Raw genomic sequence first — 23421 nt, forward strand, 5'->3', positions numbered from 1 at the left:
CCTGGGAATTTACATCCTAACTGTCAGGGCAGTCAAACAGTGGAATAAATTGCCAAGGGAGGTTGTGGAATCTCCATCGCTGGAGATATTTAAGAACAGGTTAGATAGATGTCTATCAGGGATGGTTTAGATAGTACTTGGTCCTGCCATTGGGGCAGGGGCCTGGACTCGATGGCCTCTCGAGGTTCCTTCCAGTCCTAGTGTTCTATGATTCTATGATTCTTCTGGATTCCAAATCATGTGACCTTATATGCTAATGAGCTGCTGGGTGAATTCACATCCACATCTCATTAGCATATTCTGGGCTGTTTATTAGCAAGTGGCATGTGTAGAAACAGCCTAAGTGGTGTTCTCCCCTCACTGCCTGCTCTAAGACGCCCCACTTTTTTTTTGTTGCATCCTGTCCAAATATATGCTAAATCCATTACTTTGTATAAATTGACTGGAAAAATACCATAACATCATTCAGTAAACAAAACAGTCATGCTTCTTTTGTTTTGTTTTGTGAAGATGCAGACTAACATGGCTACCCCTCTGTGACTATCATTCACTAAAACCTATTTCTCTACCCATTGTTTACATAACCCAATGGAAAATATTTTTAAAACATTCCATATTGTTGAATCTCACCTGAAAAAGTCCTGATGTGAAAAGGCAGAATGAAAACACGAACAAACAAAAATGAAACCCACATATTTTAAACAGTCAACAAATGAATTCTTGCTGAGAACGTAACCAGAGTGTGTGCATATTTAGCAGATTAACAACAAAAGAATAATTAGTCAGAATGGGAGGAAAAATGTGAGGATTATGCTGTCTGCACTTTCTTCTGATGGGAGGATAAGTGTATCATTAACATGACAAATGAATAGATTTAATGAAATTATCTTCAGCATGATAGTTTCTGAGGAAAGCTTTATTATAGACTGCCCACTTTCTCATTAAGTTAGTAGTTAATAGGAATTCTTCGGCAGAGAATAGGAGAATGATGGTGAAGGGTTTGGAGAATGGAGGGAATAGGTTCAAAACCAAGGAGGACTGCAGTTTTAATTTGAAACTAACACACGTGGCAATCAAATGAATTTGATACAGCATAAGAGGAATTGATAGCTCTGCTTTACTACATGAGCAGTACAATGTATTTTGAAAGTAATGGCTTCAATTTTTTTTGGGCAGGACACTCACAAAATGCCTATGCCTGTCTTATTAAGAGGATCATAGGTTGTGTGTTTGTCTCTTGCATGGGGGTAACTCCACCCTAAACCTTTTGGTTTTTAGTAAAAGCCAATCTGTACTACTATATATGAGAGTTTGTCTGATTGTCTGTTTGATCAAGAACACCTCCTAAATGGCAAGAGTGAGGACCACCAAATTTGGTATACAGCTTTCTCTTATGTTAAAGCAACCTAAGGGTTTAGTTGTGTCAGTAAAATGGGATGTGCCTGGAATGGGATTGCTTCTCATAACAAATAGGAAAGAGACAGAATCACCAAATCAAGCACAGTCCTCACAACTGACATAACTGAGCGAAGGTTGAAAGGGGCTGAACCAAGATGAGCCAGAAAGATGGGATAGACCTGGAATAGGATTGCCTCTCAATAAACTTTACAGAAAAGAGATAAAATGGAGAAATTTGAAGGAGTGCTCTGTTTTGGCACAGCTAATTCAATGCTTGCATTTTGAAAACTAGAGCCGTGTCTACACGTGCACGCTACTTCGAAGTAGCGGCACTAACTTCGAAATAGCGCCCGTCATGGCTACACGTGTTGGGCGCTATTTCGATGTTAACATCGACGTTAGGCGGCGAGACGTCGAAGCCACTAACCCCATGAGGGGATGGGAATAGCGCCCTACTTCGACGTTCAACGTCGAAGTAGGGACCGTGTAGTCGTTGCACGTCCCGCAACTTCGAAATAGCGGGGTCTGCCATGGCGGCCATCACCTGAGGGGTTGAGAGACGCTCTCTCTCCAGCCCCTGCGGGGCTTTATGGTCACCGTGTGCAGCAGCCCTTAGCCCAGGGCTTCTGGCTGCTGCTGCTGCAGCTGGGGATCCATGCTGCATGCACAGGGTCTGCAACCAGTTGTCGGCTCTGTGGATCTTGTGTTGTTTAGTGCAACTGCGTCTGGGAGGGGCCCTTTAAGGGAGCGGCTTGCTGTTGAGTCCGCCCTGTGACCCTGTCTGCAGCTGTGCCTGGCACCCTTATTTCGATGTGTGCTACTTTGGCGTGTAGACGTTCCCTCGCAGCGCCTATTTCGATGTGGTGCTGCGCAACGTCGATGTTGAACATCGACGTTGCCAGCCCTGGGAGGACGTGTAGACGTTATTCATCGAAATAGCCTATTTCGATGTCGCCACATCAAAATAGGCTACTTCGATGTAGGCTTCACGTGTAGACGTAGCCTAGAAGAAAATGTTATCAGAAACCAAATTAACTGTAGCCCTTTTTTGTTAAAACATGGTGAATGATGAGAGTTTATGGGAATGAAGAAAAAATACACTTGATGGAATTCCCATTTTAAAAAAAAATTACTAAAAACATCATAATGTAACAATTTCAATGATCCTTTTTTAAAGAAATCTGAAAGAAAGACCAATTTAATAAACACTATTTTTGAAAAATACAGTAATTTAAATAAAGTATACACATTTTCTTTTATTTATTTTTTTAAAACACATTAATTGAGTTATGCACCCAGGCTACATCAGGTGAATTTGCTAGTTGAAAATGAATGAAAAATTAAAGGAGTGCATCTCTATGTGAGTATGGCTAAAGCGTCAAGGAGAGCAAAACAAACTCAGTGCAAATTGATCTGTGTCTTTTTCTGGGAGACTTATATTCAAACAGTAGTGGACAAATAGGAAGGCCGAGACTGTAAGGTGTATCCCTGTCAGTACCCAGCCTGTCTGTGAACAGGACTTTTAGATTAAGGTAAACACAGAGTTCTGGCTGAGTTCTGGATCAGCTGCGTAAGTACAATGCACATATTTCTTTATCAGTCATGCCGTCTAAGCACAGTAACTGGAATGTGGTGAGTGCTAGGAAGTGGGTGGGGGCAGGCTGGATGTCTCAGGAGCCAGACGCTGATACATGGAATATTTTACTTCTTCAAATGATTGCGTGTGTGCATTCCAAGTTGGGTGTGTGCTGGCGGAAGCCCAGTTGTCGGAAGCTTTTTCCTCCTAGCCTGTAGCCATGGGGTCAGTGCTGCACCCCCTGGAGTAGCACCAGTATGGTGATCAATATATGCGCTGCCTGCCCGCTCTTTCCCCCCACCACTCAGTTCCTTCTCACTGTGCTGCCGGTTGTTGGAGCTCTTACTTATTTTCTTGTTCAGTTACCAGCTAGTCGCCTGTTTTCATGGTGTATACAGTTTTTAAGTACCTGTAAATAGTTGTACTGCTTGGTAGTTAATTTTCACCCCCTGTGGGAGCTGAGGTGGCGCTTTCTGTCCCTCTCAGTGCCAGGGGATGCCTGGCTCTCCAGGGTTTAGAACTTGTTCCAAGTGTGGCAAACCTATGCCCAAGAGCCACCCTCATTCAATTAATTTGAGTTGTTTGGGGGAAGGACATGTAGGTGACCACTGCCCAATTTGCAATGCGTTTGAGCCAGGGACTTTGAAAGATAAGGACCAGCACCTCAGAGTCCCCCTAATGGAAGTGGCACTCCAGACTCAGGAGTCCCCAGCAGGAGCTGGAAGTGGGGCCTCTTCAGTGCAAAGTGTGCCAGCACCGTCATCTCTGGTGCCAGCTAAGGACTCCTGCTGCTGGGAGCAGGCACAGGCACGGGCACTGTCGCCCTTGCGGCACCATAGCAGCCAGTCTCCAGTGCCGAAGAGGAAGAAAAAGAGGCATGATAAGAGCAGGCCCCGGACTTCAAAGCACAGCGGCCACAAGTCCATGGCTCTGCTGCACTCTGCTTGTGGGCATGAGGCATACCCATCGAAGCCGGTGTGGAGTGGGACCCCACATTCGCTGGGCTTGCCCTGGAGGCGTTTCAAGAGGCTCCAGGACTGCTCCATCTGACAGTGTTGGGTCCTTCTCCATTTATACAGCGCTGGTGCCGCACACCGAGGTCAAAGAACATCTGATGCGGGTGGAGATGGTCCCAGCACCGATTCTGGCACGGACAATGACGCCAGCACCGACTCTGCATTCGAAGCTGAGCGCACCGGTGTCGCCCCATCAGGGATTGACAATGGGCCAGTTTCAGGCATCTTGTGTTCCATCGCAGGCACCGCCCTCGGCGCAGATGATGTCAGCAGTGATGCTGGTGGCTCCACCATGGTCATGAGCCTCAGAGTCGGTTTTGGAGTCAGACTCCTTTTACTCGAGCTCCAGATGAAATGGAAGCATGAGAACACTGCACTGCAGCTGTCACAGGCACTGTAGTTTTCGTTCAGACGATAGGTTTGGCTGCCGGCTTTGCAGAGTGTGACTCAGTGGCCCTTTTGGGCCCCGTGGGCCTTTCATAAAGGGCAGGGCCAGGGTGCAGGCGTGACATCAACAGTGCCGGGATCCCCACCAATTCTGCATTCAGCACCATGAGAGTCACTGGGTGTCCCCCCACCCCCCGCTGGAGTAGCAGCAGGACCCGATGAATATTTCAGAACCACCTGCATCCGTATCATCGATGACAATGTCAGTGCCATCGTAGGTGCTGTCACAACAGGACTGGACTCCGTCGGTGTTGACACCCGCAGTGGCAAAGATCCAAGCGTCAGCTCGGACCCCTGGCCAGGCCCAAGGACAAGGGCCCAGTTGGGTGCCATTTCAGGCACCAACCATTGGGTTCCCTGGCCAAGCAGCATCTGTGGCTCTGTGGACCATGGTGCCATGCATAGTTTCCTTTGGGGTCAACTGGAGGGACAGAGTGCAGCTACCCTCCCTTTATAGACTGAGGCCAATTGAAACATTTCTGTGAAAGCCCCTCCTGTATCACAGCTTTAAAACTGATTTATTGGCTCTTAATAGCTAGAGTTCCAGGCAGATGTGCAGAAGAGAATAATATGCTGTCTTAAATAGCCAGAACCCTTTGTGGAGAATATGGTTGCATGTGTCTTTAGCAGACAAGTATTGCTGGATCTATTCAGTACTCACATGCTGATAGGACAGTGCATGTTTGCATATTGACCTATCTAAATAAAAAAAACTATAAATTGATGTCACTTGTTCAGCCTACCTACACTCCAGAAAATGATGCTGATGTGCAGTGTCATTTCATTACCTGATAGGTAAACGAGGCAAAAATCTTCTCTGTGGTGTTGCTGACACACTGCATGCTATCATAGAAATGTTCTTAAATTTTGCGTGAAAGAAACTAATTTAAATGGGTTCATTCACAATCTTTTTTTCCTTTCTCTGCAGTGTCTGAACACTTCCTGTCCTCATATGAAATTGACTGCACCACTGAAACCAAAAAGGAGGTGGTACAGTGTATGGGCTCCTTCCAGGATGGGGTAGCAGAGAAGTGTGTGGACTACTTCCAGAGATATAGACGTTCTGCTCATGTGACTCCAAAATCCTACCTGTCCTTTATTCAAGGGTATAAAACTATCTACAGAGAAAAGCATACTGAAGTGCAGATGTTGGCCAATAGGTAAAATGCCTTATTTGCTCCCCTTTCTTTCTTTTTTTTCCCTTAATGGGTACTGAGAAATTCATTGCAAACAGTGGTGATCTCAGTTGCTGATTCTGATCACTTCATAAAGACGACACTGATGTTGAATTTCAGGTCTTTTCTTCTGTTGGTATTCATATAATTTGATCCAATATTAAAACCATTTTGGGCCTACAAGTTAAGAGTTAAGGTTTAAATACTCCTAACCTGGGAATTCTACAGCCAGGGGTGTGCACACCTTAGTGATTGATCACTTTCCAATACTCAATTTCAAGGCTTTCACTATTCTGTTTCAATACTCTATTTCCAATACTCGATTTCAAGGTTTTATCATCACTTTTTCACACTTCTCAACATTTGTGCTTCATTGTCTAGCAAATACGCACGGTACCATCACCCTTTTGCAATTCTCCACCGAAATGTTGTAGTGAACAGCACTGCACGGAATCTTTGCAGGGGGAAAAGGCAAAATGTCACATTTATTGGTACATGGTATAACAATCAATACTTATCACATGCCCTTGTCTGGCTTGCAGGGGCTCCCTGGGTGGTGTGGGTGCTGGCCTGCTGGCCAAGTCTCATGCTCAGGGCCTGTGGGCTGTGCAGGGCTTCGGGGGAGTGTGGCTGGCATTTGCTGCCACCTTTCACGCAGTCAGCTTCCTGCCACGGGGTCTACAGGTTCTTGCAGCTTTAAATGTAATGTGATATCATTGACAACTGAATTTCTCTCAAAAACAAGCTCAGATACACCTGTTTGCATACCCAGTAAGTACCACTTAAAATCTTCGCTTGTTTTTGAGAGAAATTCAGTTGTCAATGATATCACATTACACAAGTAACCTGTTGTTTCTGTATTTTTCATCTGTGCAGTCAAACACATATACACGTGGCATGAGAGTTTACACTGAAAAGAACAGCTAATTTCCAAGAATGGTGCTTTCTTGTTAAAAGTCTTATCTTTTTATGTGAAACAGATAGGTAGTGAATTCAGGTTCATCTCATTCCTCTGATTTATGTTTTCTGCTTTCATGGCTCAAGAGCACACCCTCTGCATGTTCAGAATGATAGACCTTCTATTCAATAAAATTAATCAAAGTGGTTTCATATGGTCCTGATAATTTTCAAATATGTGGTTTAAATCAAACCAACTGTTTCTGTAGTTCATTTTTAAATATGTTTACGCCAAAGAATGATGTGCAAATTAAACTGCTTGACCACTGCAGCACCAGGCAACTTCATTTACTTCAGATGGAAGATTTTAGTTAGAAGTGGGAAAAGCACCTTTTACAGGCCATGTGTTCTCTTAGGTGGTTATCTACTGCTCGCTCTCTAGTCTTGAGCCCAAGAATTCTATTCAGCCATCTTTAGTCATTGTGTGCACTAAGGCTACGTCTAAACTATCCAAAACCTTCGAAATGGCCATGCATATGGCCATTTCAAAGTTTACTAATGAAGCGCTGAAATACATATTCAGCGCCTCATTAGCATGCGGGTGGCCGCGGCACTTCGAAATTGACACAGCTCGCCGCCGTGTGGCTCATCCAGACGAGGCTCCTTTCGAAGTAGCCGGGGTCCTTTTGAAAAGGAGCCCCGTCTGGACGAGCCTCATGGCGGCGAGCCGCGTCAATTTCGAAGTGCCGCAGCCACCCACATGCTAATGAGGCGCTGAATATGTATTTCAGTGCTTCATTAGTAAACTTCGAAATGGCCATTTCCATGGCCATTTTGAAGTTTTTGGCTAGTGTAGACATGGCCTAAGAGTTCCATAGGTCTCTTCCCCACTTGAGTCGCCGTAACAGAAAATTTCTGTTTAACTATTAAAATACACATTTCTGATAATAGTGAAAAGTTATATAATGGAAAACTTGGTTGACAATTTTTGTATCGATTTCCTTAATATGAAACATTTGTGGTAGTAGCTTTCCTATTCATATTGGTAGTAGAATAATTTGAAAATGGGATTTGTAAAACAACAGAGGGAACTGTTATGCTCTTTGCTTTATATTTTAAATTGCAGAATGAATATTGGATTGGAGAAATTGAAAGAGGCATCTGAATCAGTGGCTGCTCTGAGCAAAGAGCTGGAGGTTAAAGAAAAGGAACTACAGGTTGCTAATGAAAAAGCTGATATGGTAGGCACAGCTTCACACATACAGTACTCTTTAAATTCTTGTTCTTTCTGTAATTTTTTCATTGACAGGGAATAATTTAGGAAGAAAGGAGTCAATTAGGAGTTAAAAAGAGGTCTGTGGTATAGTGTGGCAGTAATAAATATTCTTATTTGAATTTTGTGCTAGTTTTTGATCATAAAATTAGACTGATGGGTTTCTACTTTGAAAATTAATGCCCACCTTCTTTCAGCAATGGTTTTTCTGTATCTGTGTTTTCCCCCTTTTTTAGGTTTTGAAGGATGTCACTGTGAAAGCACAGGCTGCTGAGAAGGTGAAAGCCGAGGTACAGAAGGTGAAGGATAAAGCCCAGGCTATTGTAGACAGTATCTCAGCAGATAAAGCCATTGCTGAAGAAAAGTTGGAGGCTGCTAAGCCTGCTTTACAAGAGGCAGAGGCAGCTTTAAAGGTCAGTATTATAAGACAGGGACAAGTGGGACTACCATTTTCAGAGCACATGCTCCATAGAAAGTAGGCTCATGGGTTGAGCCATGTACCCTGCCAGGTGAAAAACATTTACCTTTTATCTCCGAAATGTTGATCAAATGCAATATGCTCACTGATGAGTCAAGCATACACCAAAAGGAGTTCTTTTAACACTCAAATACTGATTTTGATTTTTCATGTTAAACTTGCTGTAGCTCACATGTGTAAAAGTGACTTTAGCTGCTGAGTTTTGGTATCACACTAGTAACCAGGTAATGCCATTTTTGTGTTCAAACACTGCCGAATGGCCAGCGACTAGAATGCAAACCCAATGTATTCCATCCTAACATAGGTCTCTTCTCTCTTCTCTTGATTTTTTTTCTTATTATATGTTTATTGGACCTAAGTTTACTGTTGTTCTACTCCTTTTGTCTCCTTCTTCATGACTACTTCTGTCAAGTCACCAGTACCTGGGAACACAATTGCCATTAATTTTCTCCATGTCTCCTCTTGTCTTCAGCTTCAGATGCTACTCTAAAAGACATGTTTGCTGTGAAGTATTTACACTGTGATGGAGTAGCTCATTCTTTATGTTTCTGCCCCAACATTACATTATGTATGGCTGCAAGTGGAAGTCCCATTTTAATTTATTTTAGATCCATTATGCTCAGATGTTAATGGTTCAGGAGCCACATTTGTTATCACTATTACCCAACAGATCAGATAACTTAGATCAAGTAATAATTAAACAACAGAGGTTTTTAAAATCATGCGCTGCAAAGAGCTGTAGGAGACACATTAAAGAGCCACTTGCATCTCTAGTCTCAGTCTCTGCAGCACTGGTTTAGATCTTGTACTGTATCATTCAGTGTGCATTTATTCATCATTCAGTGTGCATGGTACAATGTGAAATAATAACTTAGGAAAGAATTTTGGTAGTGAATAATTGCCGTTCCCATTGCTGAAATATGTTAATTTAGTAGAAGACAGCTGGTGAGGTGAAAAGTGAAAGACTCTGAAGAGCAAAATAATGTGTGAGAAGCATGGGCCAGTAATGGGAACATCTCTAGGTTTGCAGGCTCATGTCAGAGAAGAATTCAGACTGTCAGCTGCTTTCCTTAACTCTTGAGCAGCCCACTGCCGAATACTCTTCCCACTTTCCTCTTACCTGCTCTTTTACAAAAGAGGCACAGGATGATATTAGCCTTACAAAATTGATTTTGTCATGAAAAGGTGATGTAGCGGCCTTCTCGTCAGACAATACTAGTACCTTTTGTGCACACTCAGGCTTTGGTTATACTTGCAGTTGTTTGACAAAACTTTTTTCATTCCTGGTGCTTAAATCCCAGCACCCAAACAAAAGTTTTGCCGTGACAAGTGTAAGTGTGAATGCTGAATTGTCAACAGGAGAGTGCTTCTGCTGACAAAGCAAAAGCCACTCAAGAGGCCAGAAGTATTTTGTCAGAAAAAGTGCCCCCAAACAGTATTCACATGTGTCAAATTTTAGTGACAGGGCAGTTTCGATACAGCCTTGTCGCTAAAAACTGCGTAGTATACATGCAGCCTAAGTTATCAGAATGCTACAGAGCATTTTGAGACTTAAATTCCAAGGTACCTTTTTATAGCAGAAGTGTTCATAAGACTTGGGGTTGCAGAGACTGAATCATGCAGAATAAAATAATAGGCCACTGGTCACACTCAAAGTGGCATGTCCCTGAAGAAGATCCTCCCAATTAAAGGTTCCTGAAGAATGGAATAGGACTCTGTTACCTTGACTGTCTCTACAAGCACATCTGTGCTCCAGGTAAGCTGTAATGAAATACTTTGTGACTTTCTGATGGTTTGGTTTCCATTATGAGAAGGCTTTGAATATCATATACCCTTTCCTTGCTTTATTCTGTGATTGGCCAAACATAAATCCCAAAGGCTGCATTTACATTCTACCCCCCTTCTGGAAGGGGATCTTCTGGAAGTGAGATCTTGCAGGGTTATGCTAATGAGGTGCGACATATTTTAAACCATGTCTTAGTAGCATCATCCGCTCATTACCATGCCCCTTCTGAAAAGGGGGTGGGGCGAGTGAAGATGTGGCTAAAATGAGTTAGTTCTTCGACAGTAATTTTTAATGCATTTGTCCTGATTTTACTAACACTAAATGACAGTGTAATCTTAGTAAAATAAATTCCAATATCTTCTGAGACACAAAATTTAAATAATGCATGTAACATTTTGCTCTGAGTACATGTCTCAAATGCATTACATAGACCTGTGGGCACCTGTAGTTTACAGAGCATATTTCCTGTGAGGATATTATTGTTTTCTCAGTCTGAGCGAAGAACTATGTTGGCTTTATTTGCATTGTAACTGCTCAGTTGACAGCTTCAATAACACACACAAACAGGATCTCACAAGCATATGAATAATGATGTAACTAAAATTATTTTAACAATGTTTCAGACCACAGTTTCCTTTCAGTAAGAGAATACTCCTTGTCAGTTGTAATTGTTGTATAAATGGTTTTCTCATTATAGTAATCTGGTAAATGCAAGGATTTGAAAATTTTAAATTATCTACCAAGAATTTAATGGAATTTTTCTAGCAGTGCTGAGAAATGTGTACTGCAATACTTGATTTCTTTACAGGTTTCTTAGTTGCTAAATTACTTTTAATTGGTCAATCACACTTTACAACTTCAAGACTTGTCAGTTTTAAATGATAAGTCCACTCTCAAGTGGAGAAAATAGATTGTGGTCTTGCATAACTAATTTTTGAAAATGTAAAATTCTTTAAGACAAACAGTGGTTCTTTTGTCCTTTTTTTGCACTGTTACAGATTGAACCCCTCTAGTCCAGCACTCTCATTTGGCAGCATGCATGGTCCGGCATGATATTAGTTAGCCGGATGTCCATTTATCATGTATGTGACCAAGTTTCCCGTGGTACCATAAAGTTTGTTTATAGCCACCTGTCGTGGCTCTCAGTATTCTCTGCCATTATTTAGCTGTAATTTACCCCTAAATGTCTTCTAAGAACCTGGTAAGCAGTGGAAGTGTTGGTAATGCTGATAGACAATATAGACTTTTGGTTTGGTAAATTGTCTGGTTCAGCGCTGGTCAGGTTCTGTGGGTGCTGGACTAGAGAAGTTCAACCTGTAATTACTTGTAGTATGTGCAAATAAAGCATTATGTGAAAACTTAAGTTATTGAAAGAGCTTTTTCTCTTCTCTTTCATTCATTAGAACAGGCTTGCTTGTGTAAGTTATTGATTGTCCCCTTGGTGCTACTGAGCAGAAATTTCTTAGCAGCTTAAAAGAGGCAGCAATCAAAAACCTTTCTAGTTTTGTTATGCTTGAGGATGATTTAACACTTGAAATCTTGTTATGGGTAGGTATGTTGGATTAATATTTCCCAACAGATATTATAGCTGCAAGATGAATTCAGTGCAAGTGTCCAGCATTTTTTTATGTGACTCATTGAGATGGACAGCATTGTTTACTATTGCAACAAAAGTGAAAATTGCTTACTTTTCTCTCAATTTCATAGACAATCAAACCTGCAGACATTGCCACTGTGCGCACACTGGGCCGACCACCTCATCTTATCATGCGTATTATGGACTGCGTGCTACTGCTGTTCCAGAGAAAAGTAAACAGTGTGAAAGTGGACCAGGAGAAAAGCTGCACCATACCATCATGGCAGGAATCACTGAAATTGATGACAGCGGGAAACTTCTTACAGAACCTGCAGGTACTTCAGAAACATAGAGGGGAAGATGAGTTATCTCATGACTGTTGTGGTGCATATGGTGTAAGAAGTGAGTTATTTATTTCACTTTAAAAGTTCAGGGTTTTCAACCCGTTGTGGTGGGAAGAAACAAATACTGGGCAGAATCATGCAGTTGTCACACAAAGGAGATGCCTGTTGGTTTCCCATCTCAGTTTTGCTAAAGAAGGGATTTTAGGATTCATTGTCTAATAATTTGCTAAGACATTGGGGACAGTCGTTTATTTGTTTAAATTGCAGGCCATTCATCTATTAGGATGTTTGTGTTTTTAAAAACACCTTTGAGGAAGCTGACTGATGTATGGTAATTACAATGTGGCTAAATTATTCTCTCACGATGTCACCAGCAATTCCCGAAAGATACAATTAATGAAGAAGTTGTGGAGCTCTTGAATCCATACTTTGAAATGGTGGACTATAACATTGAGACTGCAAAGCGAGTATGTGGGAATGTGTCTGGTCTCTGCTCATGGACTAAAGCGATGGCTGCATTTTTTTCTATCAACAAAGAAGTGTTACCCTTAAAGGTAAGTCTGTATTGGTAAGTCAGAGGGAGGCTTTTCTAAATAGCTCTTTGGGATTCGGCACCCTGGCGAGACAAACTAGTAACTCCAGCATGTGTCTAAGGAGACTCACCACTGCAAAACCTAAAATTCCAGAAGAGGGCTCACCCAGTGAGCTGTGGATTTTTAAACAATAAGCATATGTGTAAGTCCATCTTGGTTTAGTGAATATCTTAAGCATGTGCATGAAAGTTTGGTTGAACTGGGACTTATTAACTCTTATTCACTAGGTGCCTTTTTTGCAAAGTAGAGCAGCTCAGTATTACAGAATCTAAGTATATTTAACCATGTCTCGTCACTTGGATGGAAAAAAGTCATGCAGACCATATTTGATGCCTGTAAGCGCTTCAGAACTGAAATAGCTATAGCATAGGAGCTGGGTTCTGTTTTCTTCTTGTACATCCATTTCCTGTGCATCCATAGAGCCACTAATGAAGGAGCTACGTATGTAGAATTGAAGGAATAACTAAGCCTGCAAAACCTGTATGGCTGGGGATGAGGCAGCAGAGAGAAAAAACCCAGTTACGTACCTATCTAAGGATCAGTTTACAGGGCAAGCAGTTATAACTATAGTAACAGAGAGGGAGCCGTGCTAGTCTATATACTATCAGAACAAAAAGCAGTCAAGTAGCACTGTAAAGACTAGCAAAATAGTTTATGAGGTGAGCTTTCGTGGGACAGACCCGCTTCTTCAGACCACAGCCATACCAGAACAGACTCAATATTTAAGGACAAATTTGTGCTCCTTGATTACTGTTTTTGGTTCTCTGTGCCTTAAATATTAAGTCTGTTCTGGTCTGGCTATGGTCTGAAGAAGCAGGTCTGTCCCACGAAAGCTCACCTAACAAATTATCTTGCTCGTCTTTAAAGTGCAACTTGACTGCTTTTTGTTTTGACAGTTATGACTATGTATTTCTTGTTGTTTGTAAACTAAGCCTATTAGATCTGAAATTCACTTACACAGTAAATATGAAACTTCCAAGTGCCATTTCCACAGAGCTGAAGTGCTTTCTGGGCATTTCTCCGTGCCATTTCCATACTCTTATAGATGTAATGAGAGCTAAATTTTCAAAGGTAACATCTACATTTTCATAAGCAAACCAGGGTTTGTTCGAAGTTGAAATATTTAGTTGTACAATAAGACTTGTAGTTCGAAACAAAAACTTCAAGCAAAACTGAGTAAATACTAATTTAACCAAATGCCTCCGCAATGATTAAAACTGGAATTTTGGAAAATAAAATGCCAATGCTGGGGACCTTTCCTTATGTTTGTTTTGGACACCAGTGCATGCTGGAGCTGTTTGCAAGCTAACTGTACACAGGCAGGAATGCCCCCTTAGGAGCCATGATCTCAATTGTCTGAAGCAATGCTGCTGCTACAGGCTATGTCTAGATTAGAGCGCTCTGTTGACAGAAGTTTTTGTCAGAAGATATCTGCCATAAAAATTCATGTTGACACATCACAGCCAAATTGCCAAGCCAGCTGCTCTTTCGTCAAATGGCCAACTGGAAGCACAGCAGGCAGGGCTGCCTAGTGTCCCGGAAGCCCTCTGTCAACAGAGGGGCTGTTGGAATGTTCAGACCAGCCTTCTGTTGACAGATGTCTGTCAACAGAGGCATTATACCTTGTGGGGAGTGGGCTAAGAGTGCCGACAAAAGTGCTGCGTTCAGTCCATTTACTGTCTACAGAACGCCTGGGGAACCTGCATGCTCCACAGCTTTCATTGTCAAAACACTAGTTTTGTCAACAAAACCCTTTAATGTAGACATAACCACGCTGAGGGACCCCAGAAGTGAATGGTGTGGACCTGTTTCTGCTAGCTTCATAACCTTCTAAGTGAAAGGAAACCTGAGCTACCCCTTATAAGGGAGATTTTTTTTTCAGTTCCTTTCTGCTGACCAAGCAGGGGAAAGCATAAGGTCAGCCACCTGGCTTGCCTATGAGCCTTTATCTACATTCACAAAATTCTTAATAAAACTTGGGACTTGTACCATAAATTAGGGAACGCGCGTGCCCTTTAGCATTGACTTGCATCTGATGAAGTGAGACTGTGCTCACGAAAGCTCATGCTCAAAACTTTTCTGTTAGTCTATTAGGTGCCACAGGACCCTTCGTTGCTGTTAAAAATGATTCAGGGGCTAGAGCACATGACCTATGAGGAGAGGCTGAGAGATTTGGACTTATTTAATTTGCGGAAGACAAGAGTGAGGGGTGATTTGATAACAGCCTTCAGTTTCCTGAAAGGGGGCTCTAAAGAGGGTGGAGAGGGACTTTTCTCAGTGGTTACAGATAGCAGAACAAGGAGCAATGGTCTGAAGTTACAGAGGGAGAGTGTAGGTTGGGTATTAGGAAAATCTATTTCAACAGGAGGGTGGTGAAGCGTTACTGAGAGAGGTGGTGGAATCTTCATCCTTAAAGGCTCTTGATTCTGGCTAGACATAGTTATGACTAGGATGATTTAGTTGGGGTTGATCCTGCTTGAAGCATAAGTTAACTTCTGACCTCCTGATGTCCCTTCCAGCCCTAGAATTCTATGATTCTATGGTCTGAATAAAACTCTTTATCCCCTCCTCCAAAGATTCTTACCACGTAACATAGATGAGAATTGCAGCAGAATTCAGCCTGTTACACAGTGGAGTGGAAAGGATTCTGAGTGATAGCTCAATTATACAAAACAGTTTAGATTTTAAATATGATGCTGTGAAGCTCTAATTGTGATGTGCTTGCTTTAAAATATTCTCTGTGTGTTTGCTTTGCATATGTATACTTCATAGGCTAATTTGGCAGTCCAGGAGAATCGCCTTGCCAGTGCCATGCTAGATCTGCAGAAAGCCCAAGCAGAGTTGGACGACAAGCAAGCTGAATTAGATATTGTACAAGCAGAGTATGAAAAAGCCATGAGGGAAAAACAGGTGCAGTATTCTTTCCATTGAGATATTCTTTTATTTGTTTAGGCATTGATACTATTTATGAGACCATAAAACACAGTGTTTCTCCTCAAGCTCACTATTGTTCTTTGGAATGGAGTGTGTATGGAGCAAAATTTGAATTTATTTGAGACCACCTCTTTTTGCTTTTTCAGATATTTTTCTGCCCCTTGAAAACCAGTGAGAATGCAGCACAAAGCTTCATGCACTGAGTGCTGCAATTGGTACATGACTATGTGAATGTTTCTGTGTACAACCATTTGAAGTTCTGGACTTTAGTTCCCACGCTGGCAGATGTCATGCACTTTTCACCAGCACTTGTCACGCATAAATACAGAAAATAATTCAAGCAAAATAAAAGTATCCCACAAAGGGGCACAACCAGTGTTTTCCTAATGAGGAGGCCCAAAGGGTACTAATTTGGGCCCATGAGGTCAAGCACATGATTTGGGGGAGCAGGCACATAGGGAGGCACATCCTTATCCCCAGAAGCACAGGTGGAAACTTCCTACGTTGCGCAGAAGTATGGTGTTTTCCCCTTCTAGGGACACTCTTTTTAAATCCTCTTCTGCCCTGGACTCCTCTCACCAATGCCAGCCAAGGGGTTCTCAGGATGGATCTCTGGCCTGTACTTTTCCAGCTGCTCTGTCTTGCAGATTCAGCTGCCCTCACAGCTGTGGAGAAAGCCCAATAGTCCAGCCTTGCTCAGCAGTTCCATCTTGAACTGGGGCAGCCACAGGTGGGACCTGGAGTACGTAATCCTGCATGTAGCACCTGTGCCACAGAGTTGCCCACTAGGGGAGGGGGCCAGTGGTCACTGGGGTTAGTGTGTTTTCTATTTGTCCCCATTGGATGTGGCTCTGAGAGGCTTGAACCCTAGGTAAGGGTAGGTGGTCTCCTGTATCCTCTGCTGTGAATCCTGACTGTGTTGGTGGGCGTCAGCGTTTATGACCATGGTTGGGTCCTGTTGTGCTGTTGATCCTATACATATCATTGTCTCGAGCAAGCAACTCTGCATGCGTGCAGTGAAGTTAATGAGTAGCAATGGAGCATTTCATTGTTACATGCTATATACTGTGCACAATGACACTAAGTATATTGTAATGCAGTAAATGTTTAAGTGCCATTTGTGACTCATTATGCCATTAACAGCTTAACTAAGATTAGGTTTATCATTCCACTTCCAATGGATATTTTGTGTGGATGTTGTTTTGTAGACCTTGCTTGAGGATGCAGAGCGCTGCAGACATAAGATGCAAACAGCCTCCAGTCTCATAAGTGGACTAGCAGGTGAAAAAGAGAGATGGACTGAACAGAGTAAAGAGTTTGCAGCACAAACCAAGAGGCTTGTGGGTATGAAGTTTTTGTTTTTGTTTTTTTCTTTCATTTTACAGACTTTCTGGCGACGTCTACACTAGCCAAAAACTTCAAAATGGCCATGCAAATGGCCATTTTGAAGTTTACTAATGAAGCGCTGAAATACATATTCAGCGCCTCATTAGCATGCGGGGGGCCGCGGCACTTCAAAATTGACGTGGCTTGCTGCCCCACGGCTCGTCCAGACGGGGCTCCTTTTCGAAAGGACCCCTCCTACTTCGAAGTCCCGTTATTCCCATCTGCTCATAGGAATAAGGGGACTTGGAAGTAGCCAGGGTCCTTTCGAAAAGGAGCCCCGTCTGGACAAGCCACACGGCGGCGAGCTGTGTCAATTTCAAAGTGCCGCGGCTGCCCGCATGCTAATGAGGCTCTGAATATGTATTTCAGCGCTTCATTAGTAAACTTTGAAATGGCCATTTGCGTGGCCATTTCGAAGTTTTTGGCTAGTGTAGACATGGCCACTGTGACCTCATCATGTGACTATACACTGGAGTGCAACCAAGGTCATCTGACATTCATTTGTGCCTTGCAAGTGGCTTCATTGTGTGACCTTGGAAAAGTCACTTAACCTCCCCTCAGTTTCTTCAGCTCTAAAATGAGATTAAATTCTTTTTGTAAAGAATTTGTTTTATCTTTGGATGAGAAATACTACATAGAAAGGTACTATGATAGGATGCACCAACCACACACTGGTATCGAGAGACTTAATCCCACTCTTTGAGCTCAGGAGGTCTTTGAGCTCCCACACCCTGCAAAGCATGCTCCTACTGGGGACCAGATAAAGTGAGTAGCTCAGCTTATTCATAGCAGATGACCAGAGAGGAATGACCAGTCGTGGAGGTGAATACTGCATATTTTGCCTCATCCATCACAGGGGGGGCAGGTCAAGTCTGTCTATCGTGGGTTTCTGAGGGATCTGGTCTACAGCCGTGGGGTCGACAATGGAGGGCCTGCTGAGAAGGTTGCCGAAGCGCTCTCTCCACCTATCATTGAAGCTGCTCTTCTCCTGCAGGAGGGTCATGCCATCTGCAGACAGGAGAGGTGTAGTACTTGGCTTTGGAGGTCCATATACAGCTTTGGTAGCACTGAAGAACATCCTGGAGTTTTTGGTGTCGGCTTAGTATTGGACTTCATCAGGTTTTCTCTCCCACTACTCATTTTGCAAAGTGCAGCCTGTATCTGACACTGAAGGTGCTTGAAGCAGTCACTGTTTGGAGATTGAGGACCAATCATTTTGCCATAACAGAAATATGTTCTGTTTTTCCTCTAACAGCTTCATCATGGTCTCGTCCTTTTTGTCCAACTAGTCTTGGTGAACTCTCCTTTTTAGTCCTAGTGTCAACTTGGCTGACTCCATCACCAGGAGTTTAAACTGGTCCCACTTTTGTGTTGGGTCTCTAGTCAGAGGTCCATAGGACATCAGCACATCATCAAGGCAGGATGCAAATTGCTCATGATGACCAGTGTGTTGCAGCTTCCTGATGTTGAGGGAGTGTCTGACACCCTTGAGCTTCTTTCGCTGCAGTGGTATGATGAGCAGCATAAGGACTCATCCTCTCATCAGTCCATCATGCAGCTCCCTGCATGGCCATGGTGATCTTAACATCACGAATGTCCTCCCTGCAACTGATGACATAGTCAATCAGGTGCCACTGTTCTGATCTTGGGTGCATCCATGCGGTGTTGTATTTATTAGCCTGCCTGAAGAGTTTGTTGGTAATCGTCAGGTCATTTTCTGCACACAAACTCAGCAGAACAAGGTGATTGGCATTCATGTTACCAATCCCATAATACCCCAGCACTCCTTTCCAGTTCCTACAGTCGTTGCCGACTCTGGAGTTAAAGTCACCCAACCGGAGAAGCTTGTCACTAGGAGGAGTTGCTTTCACAAGACAGTCAAGGTCCTCGTAGAAACTCTTCTGCTGCATAGCTGCTGGTCAGAGTGGGGGCATAAGCTCTGATGACTGTAACATGCGAGAGGGGTAGAGGGGGAAGTGGAGCTTTATCAGATGCTCACTGATGCAAGTTGGGCAGGTCAGGAAGTTGGTGCAGAAGTTATGTCTTGATGGCAAGTCCCACTCTATGGATTCTGTTTTTGTTTTCTGGCCTGGCTTTCCAGAAGAAGGTGTAATCTCCTTTCGGTTTGCTGATAGATCCTTCCTGGTCTCACTCAGGGAAGATATGTCAATGTTATATTGTGCCAGTTCTCTTGCTATGAGGGCCATTCTTTTGTTAGGCCTCATAGTGTTTTCCCTGTCCAAGAGGGTGTGAATGTTCCATGCTCCAAATATCATCTTTCTTTTCACTGATTTTGGACATCTGTGAGGATAAAACTACCAGCTGTGGCATGTTGGCCAGTTTGGTTGGGACAAGCCATTTTTGGGACACCTTTTCTAGTCCCCTCCCTCATTTGAGGGTGAGCAGTGCTGCTCCTAAAAAGGCCTGCTCAGTCACCTGGGATGTTGCCAAAGTCCTTTGTTGTCCCTCTGTCAGAGTTGAGTGACTAAAGTCCACAGGCCGCCTACGTGCAGGTTTGGAACTACAACTCCCCGTGGTCACCTTCACCTGTCACTTTGCCCTTTCCCCATCACCGTAGGACTTTGAAGTAAGTAGAAGATGTAGTCTAATAAAGTAGACTGATTTGAGAGATGAAGAACCTGTGCAGGGGAAAGTTTAAAGTGGAAAAGCCGTTGCACAGGGGCAGTTCCACTTTCTTGGCCTCAGAAGCCTGGTTCCAGTGGTACGAAAAGTCGTCATAGCTGTAGACTTCCTAGGCTGCAGTGGATTATGATGCCATCTTCAGTACCTTGTCATGCCCTTTGCTCTCCAAAGACCGTTGCAGAGCCGCCTTCCTGGTTTTTGGATCTCACTGTTGATATCATCTGTCCAGTCCACTGGAGCCAACTTGGCATGCTGTGGCATAGGCAGGTCCCTATCTCACTGAAGGTTTCAGATCTGTCAGCTGTCCTCACCTGGTTTAGCCTGCCTGTTGAAGTGGTTTATTTGTGTGTTGCCACTGAACATGCTACAACTTCTTGGAGCCACAGGTGAGAGCTGAGTACTGGGGGAGACCAAAGATGCATGAACTGCCCCCGAAGAGACACAACAAATCCCCCACACCAGAGGTGCTACCCCTCCCTGGACACCCCATATACCCCACCTAGGCAAGGTTCTGATGATGATACTGATGGAGAGACTGAGATCACAGATAGAGGAACATCGCGTGGATGAGAGAGGGGGATTCAGGAAAGACGGAAGTACCATACAGCAGATATTAGCACTAAGACTGATAGCAGAGAAAGCGCAATGAAAGAACAAGAACATACACAATAGCTTCATATTCAGAAGGCATTTGGCAGTATAGAACAGAAAGTGACTTGGGCGGTGTTGGAGTCATACGGAGTGGATAGCAGACTGATACGGTTGTTGAAGGATATCAGTGACAATGTAGAGGCAGTGGTGAGAATGTGTGGAGAGTTGGGAGGTTGGTTTAGAAAGAGTAGAGGTACGAGACAAGGATATCCGATATCGCCAAGTATCTTCATCACACACCTAGACAGACAAGATCAAGGAAGAGGCAGAAGGGATACCTTGCTCAGGATGAGAATTAACAACTTGATGTTTGCGCATCTTCTTGAGGAAGATACAGAGAAGCTAGTGAAAACAGTGCAGGCACTAAACCAGGAAGGAAAGCGGCATGGACTAATTATGAACATTGATAAAACAAAAACAATGATATATGAAGATAAGGAAATGGGAAGGAAGATCAGTGTAGACAGGATCAAACTACAGAACATAGAGAAGTTCACATATCTGGGGAGCAACATGACATATGATCTAGACTGTAGGAAGGAAATAGCGACTAGAATAGTTTCAAGAGTGAGTTTAAAGGCAATGGCTCAGATGTGGAAAAGCAAAACAATTAGCATAGAAACAAAGCTGAGCATCTTGAAAACGTGATTCAGCGTTATGTTGTACGGATGTGAGACATGGGTGATAATGAAAGATTTGACAAGAAGGATTTTGGCATTTGTGAGGAGTTGTTATAGAAAGATCCTGAGAATAGGATGGATGGAGAAGGTCACCAAAGAGGAATTATGTATAGGAAGATACAGCTGAAAGAGAACTGATTGCAGAAGGTTATACAATAGAAGTTGTGCTATTTGGCCATATCTGAAGAATGAATAAGTTAAAAGTCAAGACTCTGATATTCAGCATAATGGATGGTTCTATCAGGGGTGGCAGACCCTACAGATAGTATATTAGATTGGTGTGGATCTAGTCTACAGAAACTAAGCCACTCTGCACTGGTCAGGGAAAGATGGAAACTTTGGAATTGGTGCATCCATCAGCTGTCTATCTAACAGGGACACAGCACGTGACAATCGACAGTCTTACTTAGAATTTTTGTCACAACCATGAGTTGGTACTCAACTCAGAGGGGCTTCAGGATACTTTTGCACTTTGGGGAACCCAGAGGTTCTCTTTGCTACTTACAGGAACACGAAATGTCCTCATTGCTGCCCCAGAGCCAGTTTGTGGAAACATTCATTGGGAGACATGCTCAGCCTCCCATGAGACGAGGCCTTCTTGTATGCCTTTTCCCAGTATGCTCGTTATGTTGAAAACTGAACAAGAGAAAGTGAGAGTTAATTTGATTGCCCTTCCCGACCATGAGAAGTCTGGCTCCCTTAGCTGACACAGGTGGCAATATGCCCTGTTCCTCACATTTGTCACCTTCTCTCTCAAAACAATGGGCTGATCCTTCACTCCAAACTGCAAGTCCTCTGCCTCCAGGTGTGGTTCCTTTTTACTTCCACTACTCTGATGAGCTGAAACATTTGTTGCTACCCAGAAAAAAGTTGACCCACAAAATGGAAACAATGCCAAGTTTGTTATTCTAAATTCATAGATCCAGTCTCATCTTCCCTCCCTCAGATTTTAGACCTCAAGAAGTCAAAACTCTCATTCAGTTCCCTTAAGGTATGTCTTGCGGTAAAAGTGGACTTCTTCTACTAAGCAGAGGTACTCAGTGTTTGCTCATGCATTGACATGTAGATTACTTAAGGGCACTGGGAATCTCTTCCCATCTGTGACACACCTGCTCCAGTCTGGGATCTTAACCTCAATATCAGGGCTTTGATTAGATATTCCTGGAGTCCACAGCAACTTGTTATCTCTTACATGTGTCCATGAAGACAGCATTTCTCACTGTCATCACGTCAGCTAGGCACATTGGAGAAATGGCAGCCCTGATGGCACGCCCATCATTCACAAGCTTTTAAAGGCAAAGTAACTCTGAGGCCATAACTCAATTTTCTCTTTACTTTCTCTGCATTTTCCATATGAATCAACAGGTGCATCCCCATGTTTTCCCTGAAACCACAATGTGACAACAGGAAGATGATTCTACACATGGTTGAGGTTAGAAGAACACTAGCATTCTACTTGGACAGGACTTTAAGAAGTCCCCTGAACTATTCCTTTCATCTACAGAAAGATCCAAAAGCTCTGTGATATTGGCTCAAAGACTATTCCAATTGGTTGCATTAATCAAGGGTATAACCTGATCCCATGCAGAGACCATATGCATCCACAAGATTAATTTCTACCTCAGCCACGTTTCTTAAAGATATCCCTGTCTCAGTAATCTGTAGACCAGTGACTTGGACCTCTGCCGACACACTCTCAGAACATTATGCGATCACTGAAGATTCAGCCCCCCCGATGCCATCTCTGACTCCACAGTACTTTCTGTATTAAGACTCCACTCCCAAGTCCCAGCTTTCTGTGTTGGGTCCTGCTTGGGAGTCACCTGAAGTGGAGAACCCACGGGGCTGGTATTCGAACAAAAAGAGAAAGTTATTCATCTTGTGCAGTTAAGGATAGTTCTTTGAGATTGTCTCTATGGGTGCCCCAGTACCTGCTTTCCTCCCCTCTGCTTCAGAGTTCTCTAAAGGCTCTGTGGTGCAGAAAGAAGTGAGGAGGTTTGCTTGAGCAATGGCTAGATAGCTTTGAGGCAGACCACAATGGAGGGATAGCACATGCACAGGCTCAATACTTCTACCAAAAAACTCTGATTAGAGAAACAGGGGCTTTGCAGTGGAACAACCATAGGGACACATATCTTGAAGAATTGTTACTGCACGAGGTGAGCAATTTCCTCTTTTTGAGATTAAAGTAGATTTTTCTACACTGTGAAAATAAGGAATGGATACAGCTGAACATGTTCCTTTTGTTCAGTCAAATCAAGGGTACTTGGAATATTTCAAAACAAGGATATTCCCTGTTTCGACTCCCATTACTGAAGGAGACACAGGACACTGTTACACCTCTGACACGTAGGGTATGGGTAGCTACATGCTAAAGTGAAAAGTCAGGTGCAGCCATGCTATGACATGTAGCTATCTATGTCAGCATCAGGCTCTGACAGGAGGAGGCAGTGTGGAAACACTCAGCAGCTCCCCACTTTCAGAGCCTTACACTGCAGGTTTGCAGCAGGGAAATATTCTGGCAGGGGAGGTGGCGGGTTTGAGGGGAGTTTTACTAACTCGTTTTTC

At 43.3% G+C, this 23421-nt stretch overlaps 1 protein-coding gene across 1 annotated transcript in view; it reads left to right on the forward strand.

The window, feature by feature from the left end:
- Positions 1-23421, forward strand: part of DNAH5 (dynein axonemal heavy chain 5) — a 318634-nt gene that overhangs the window by 225481 nt on the left and 69732 nt on the right. Inside the window, exons 56-62 of the mRNA XM_074985958.1 lie at positions 5366-5597; positions 7636-7750; positions 8019-8195; positions 11754-11957; positions 12341-12520; positions 15332-15469; positions 16702-16837. Coding sequence (XP_074842059.1) covers positions 5366-5597; positions 7636-7750; positions 8019-8195; positions 11754-11957; positions 12341-12520; positions 15332-15469; positions 16702-16837 — 1182 coding nt within the window. The remainder of the gene's footprint in view (positions 1-5365; positions 5598-7635; positions 7751-8018; positions 8196-11753; positions 11958-12340; positions 12521-15331; positions 15470-16701; positions 16838-23421) is intronic.

This window comes from Carettochelys insculpta, chromosome 2 (assembly GCF_033958435.1).
Source record: "Carettochelys insculpta isolate YL-2023 chromosome 2, ASM3395843v1, whole genome shotgun sequence".
NCBI classification, from domain to species: Eukaryota; Metazoa; Chordata; order Testudines; family Carettochelyidae; genus Carettochelys; species Carettochelys insculpta.